The sequence below is a fragment of the Triticum dicoccoides genome, chromosome 2A (assembly GCF_002162155.2).
Source record: "Triticum dicoccoides isolate Atlit2015 ecotype Zavitan chromosome 2A, WEW_v2.0, whole genome shotgun sequence".
In the NCBI taxonomy this organism is placed as follows: domain Eukaryota; kingdom Viridiplantae; phylum Streptophyta; class Magnoliopsida; order Poales; family Poaceae; genus Triticum; species Triticum dicoccoides.
The window spans coordinates 17,385,802-17,390,792 of record NC_041382.1 but is presented as its reverse complement, the minus strand read 5'-3'; the positions used below and the strand labels follow the sequence as shown (position 1 = coordinate 17,390,792).

Below are 4,991 nucleotides of genomic sequence, written 5' to 3'. Positions count from 1 at the left end.
TCTCTCTCTAACCTGCAGGTCCACCAAGCAGCAGACCCACCTAGATCCAGCCATGCTATCTTCCTTGTTTTCTGATCGAAATACTGTATGGGAGACACACACAGTATGAATCTGAGCATCAGAATTTCAATCCTCAGTGGCTATGTTGACCTCCACGTCTTCTTTAGCTCTTGTTCTATTCCTTGAGGTCAGCCTGCCACATTAGCTACGTTGGTGGTTTCCTTCCTTGGATTTACACGGCTGCACCCGACATGGCACCGAGCTAAATTCAACCTCCCTGGTGGCGGGGCCTGCCCCTCCTTCAACTGCACAAGGCCTACACATATCGCAAAGAACCCATATTGGATTTTCCAAACCGCTTCTAGACATCAATTCATGTGGCTGTCGTACAGATCTGGAATTTCCCTCATTGAAATCCTAGGAATGCAATAAATGTCTCAAATATTGCAGGCGGTCCGAAAAAAAAACCACGGGTGCACCATGCTTTGTAGATACCACTTTTACTCGTTCGCCATTCGTCATTGCAGGAAGAATGAGGCCGACAGTGACTACCTCAAGTCTACTGCAATTTCGCGTCGTGCGGGAGGTTCATGGTTCGGCAATAGGTCATCGGTGGCACATATTACTGTAAATGACCTATCACATCCTCAAATTAATTATACCTCCAAAGCCGGACGAGCAGCCCTCCGCTTTAAAGTCCATATGCGAGTTGCGAATAAGTGGTCCTCATTGGCAAGACTCGACTGAAAACCCTAAATGAATGTGAATAGTCATATTGAGATCTACTGCTTTGGCTAGCGAAACAAAGAAGCATGTAATGTTCATCTAATAATGCTTGAATTATGCAATGAAACGATGCTTCGCCGAGTACCAAAGTGCGGGCTTTTGGCAAAGTTTACCCACCGTCACTGCGCCGTGAACAATTGACGGACTTGCCACATGGCACCCCATTGTCGTGAGCTTACTGTGCCACATGGCACCCCATTTCCGTGAGCTTACTGTTTGGCTTGCGGCATATGACGGCCGTTGCCGAGTTTGTTTTGTTTTTCGAGTTCCTTTTACTTGTCTCTTGGTAACAACCTGTCTTTGCCTTGCTCCATGTTGTGCCGATTTTGGCTCTCGGCATACAACGTGTTTGCCGAGTTCCCGTGTTTTAGTTCTCGGCATAGCTCAAAGTTCTCATCTAGCAGTGTTGACATTAGATGATAACTCAACAACTAACTAAGTGACTAAAACCGCAAGAATGAACTGAAAAATATAGTGTCCGCAATGTGAAGCTGAAACATCATTCACTAGCTTGTTAAAGTTCATTTTGATTATTTACTAGGACTCTCCAGTTATTCAAAGGCAATAAGATATTAAATCTCAGGTGCAAGGCCTATAAATATCAGGACGCACACGGTCTCCAGGGTAGTGAAACAAGGCTTGCAGACTCGGTCAGTGGCTAAATGGCTAACCATGGACTGCAAGGTTTTCCGACAGATTTTCTCTGTTACATCTTCCGGATAAGCAAAGTGTGGTCTGTAATAGTGCAAGCATATATACGTGGATAGGAGTCCAATATATGATTTCCATATTTCTTTTCGTACATGGTCCATCTATGTGTCACATCATGTCAAGCTATCTCATGCGTTCTATATTTCATGCATGGGCATATAACTACACGACGACATGGGCATATGTGCAAGAAGACACCAAGAAGCGTGAATCACGTACTATTAGTCTCTTATAGCACCCTGCCCAAAGGACAAAAAAAGTGTAGTAAATCATCAATCTTGTTTAAAATCATTTGCTTGCCTGACGAAAACTGTCCTTGTATTAAGAAAATTCAAGGGAATGAAATTTAACTATTTGAAGGAAATAACTATACTTGGGTCGGCCCTGTCACTACCATCCTGGGGTCCGGCGCGGCTTCACCGGCCAACCCTCTAGCAGAGGCGATGCTGGAGAGGCGGTGGAGGCTGGCCGCTGGGCAGCGGCTAGGGTTTCCCCCGAGTCGCCCAAGGAGGGCGACGTGGGGGTGGGAAGCGCGGGGTCAGCTCCACATATATAAAGCATGAGGATGCCAATTAATTACAGCTTCAAACTCCAATTGTTTTACGTTCTTGTTTACATGATTTACACATAATACCAGACACAACAATTCTGTTGATTCATAGCTAAGCTCCAGTAAAAATAGTGGATAACTTATCTCCGACCTTCAGTTTTCCATTCTTTTATTATTCAAACAACAACAAAAAAGTTACTATCAATCTAGTTTATCGTGCACAAGAGTCATCGTCTGGCTAACTTTGGGCATAAAAGAGAGATATGTTAATCCATTCAAAATATTTCTGTTTCTGCACAAAACATCTTACTGTACAGTTCATGTTGACAAGTCAAAGTATAATGTACTCCGCGTATTAGATTTCTGTCAAGTCAAACTCTACAAAATTTGACCCAATTTATGTTAAAAAATATTAACATCTATAATATCAAATATATACACCATGAAACTATATTTTATAATGAGTATAACAATATTGATTTGATATTGTCAATGTTGGTAATTTTTTCTATAAGTTTGGTCCAAATAGAGATACTTTAACTTCACACAAAATTTATATGCAAATTAAAAAGGACAGGAGGGACTATAACAGAAACGGTGTGGAAAAACGTGTGTATATATAATCCATTAAGTGTATTAGCAGGACGTGGTCGCCTGGACACTGGATAAGAAGTGAACATCTAATTAGTTGATTAATTAAATACCATAAGAATAGGCAGAGTAAGGTAATGTCCAAATTGGGAAGATAAAAAAAGTATCCACTAATTGCATGTGAACACCTACTCATGGCTCAAGCTCATGCACATCCACATCGGTACGTGCATGTGTGTGGCCGGGAATGAACGAAGGCACTCGCATTTTCCCCTCCTTTTGTGTAACGGGAGGCTAACTAGAGTAGAGAAAAGGCGGGGCATGCATGCATTCATTGGCTCTCTATAAATACCAAGGGCCTGGAGCAAAACATGCATCAACAGCCCACAGCTTCACAAGCCAGTACACACACCAATATAGTCTCCTTTCCAAAGCTAGCTAGCATCAATGGCTTCTGGTGCTCAGATGAAGATGGTTGCCGTCGGCACGATGCTGGCCGTCCTGTTCATCGCTGCAGCTAATGCAGAACCAGCGCCTGCAGAAACTTGCATCGACAAGACCGAAAAAGTTGGTCTTGTCACTGACTGCATCTGCTCCAAGAACTGTGCTTGTGCAGGAAAGTGCATCTTAGAAGGCGGCGATGGTGGCGAAATCCAGAAGTGCTTTGTCGAATGCGTGCTGAAAAACGACTGTAACTGCAATGCTAAGCACCACAGCGCCGCAGCCCCTCAGTAAGGAGACTCCCGATTGCAGCAACTTCAGCCATGCTATGAGGTCTGCGTCCACAAGTCCACAGTCAACATCTGAGTAAATTTGTCATCGTGACTAATAATGTTTTATACTAAATAAAACTCTTATACGTACGTTCTTGGCATGCGCTTCTTGCTTGGAGCGTACGTATGTTGAGAATTGGTTTCCCGGTCACAGCTCATATATATATGCTGCCAGTCACGTTTACGATGACTGCCACATGTATTGCTGGAAAATGAATATGTATGTGTATTTGTCTGTTTCGTCATTTGTGTCATTGTAAAAATAAGTTGTATGCTGGCGCATGACAACAAGTGTATTTGGCTACTATAATATTATTAATGATATGATGTCTTGTTTAAACTGACGTCACTGCAGCTTCTATATATTGGTTCTCGATCTATCTTCTCTGGTGTACTAGTGCACCAACTTATCCATATTAGAGGCTGTATTGTGAGGTGGGTGGTGAGTTGTGCATCGCTTCAAAGATTCTCTTGTTTCCTAGCTCTACTTTGCAGAATGTTCAGGATTATGAATATTTATGGCGGCAACTTCTGAAAAATATGGACCGAGACGTTCAGGGAGACCGAGTCTCCACTACTGAGTGGTCCCTCCCCTCCCTCGCGTCGTCCTGCTTGGGCGACCCGAGGGGCGAAAACCCTAGCCCCGCCGTCCTCCTCCCCTCCTCGCCCTTCCCTCGTCGCCGCCTGAGGCAGCGCCTGCCGAGCAAGCTCGGCCCACTACTGATGAAGGCGGCGGCGGGGCCCTCGCCGCCTCGCCTCCCGCGGGGGGCCTTTGGATCCGGGGCGGCGGCCCCGGCAGGTGTGGCGCCGCCGGCTTCGGCTCCCGGTGGCGTGGGCGCGGGTCGGTGTTCTCTCGGCCGTGCGGGCGGCGAGAGCCCCGGTGGTTGCGGGTCGGCGCGCGGCGGCGGCAGATTCGTCTCCTGTCGCGTCAGATCTGCCCGCCTCCACTCCCCTTCTTCCCCAACGAGCGCCTCCCCCCTCAGATCCGCACTTCCGCGGTCTTCTGCGGGTGGGAGTGGGCGACGGGGCTGCAGGACCGGGGGAAACCCCTAGCCAGCCGTGTCGGCTGCGACGGCGGCGACACTCGCGGGTGCCGCTAACCTTCCTGGAGGCGCCGGTCAGGTCCTGCCCCCTACCACCTTCCCCTTTGTTTCCCGGGTGAAATCCTCAACTTTGTTGGGCAGCGGCGACGCCCAGGGCGCCGTAACCTTCTTGAAGGCGTTGTTTTGGGAACAAAGATGGGTTGTGGGCTTCGTTGTGGTGTAGGTGGAGTGTGTCGGCGGCGGCGGCGTGTCTCCAGCGACGGCGGTGTCCTCCTGGGCGTGTGGTCAAGCTGGTTTGGTGCTCTTCGTTGGGCTGCAGGGCTCCTCCGGTGCCCGTGGATTCTCCAGGACGGGAGGGGATAGGGTTCCCCTCCTCCGGTGGCTGCTCTTCTGCTCGTCGAGCGAGTCGATGATCTGGTTTTGGCCATTGCTGCTGCCCATTTGTGCATTCCGACAGCTCGCCCCTGTTTCATGCCTGTACTCTTGCATTTGGCGTTGCTTTGTTTCACGTTAGGCGTCGTCGGCAGGCTGGGAACG

The 4,991-nt window shown here is 47.9% G+C and overlaps 1 protein-coding gene across 1 annotated transcript; it reads left to right on the top strand.

Annotated features, from left to right (window-relative positions):
* Window positions 1-3,017: 3,017 nt before the first annotated feature.
* On the top strand, window positions 3,018-3,755 carry LOC119352820. Its single transcript, XM_037619407.1, has one exon. The coding sequence runs from the start codon at window positions 3,086-3,088 to the stop codon at window positions 3,371-3,373; it is 288 nt and encodes a 95-aa protein (XP_037475304.1). The 5' UTR covers window positions 3,018-3,085; the 3' UTR covers window positions 3,374-3,755.
* Window positions 3,756-4,991: the final 1,236 nt, after the last annotated feature.

What these genes read in the sequence shown, in the direction of transcription:
- LOC119352820 (XM_037619407.1), top strand. Translation starts at nt 3,086, where the DNA reads ATGGCTTCTGGTGCTCAGATGAAGATGGTTGCCGTCGGCACGATGCTG.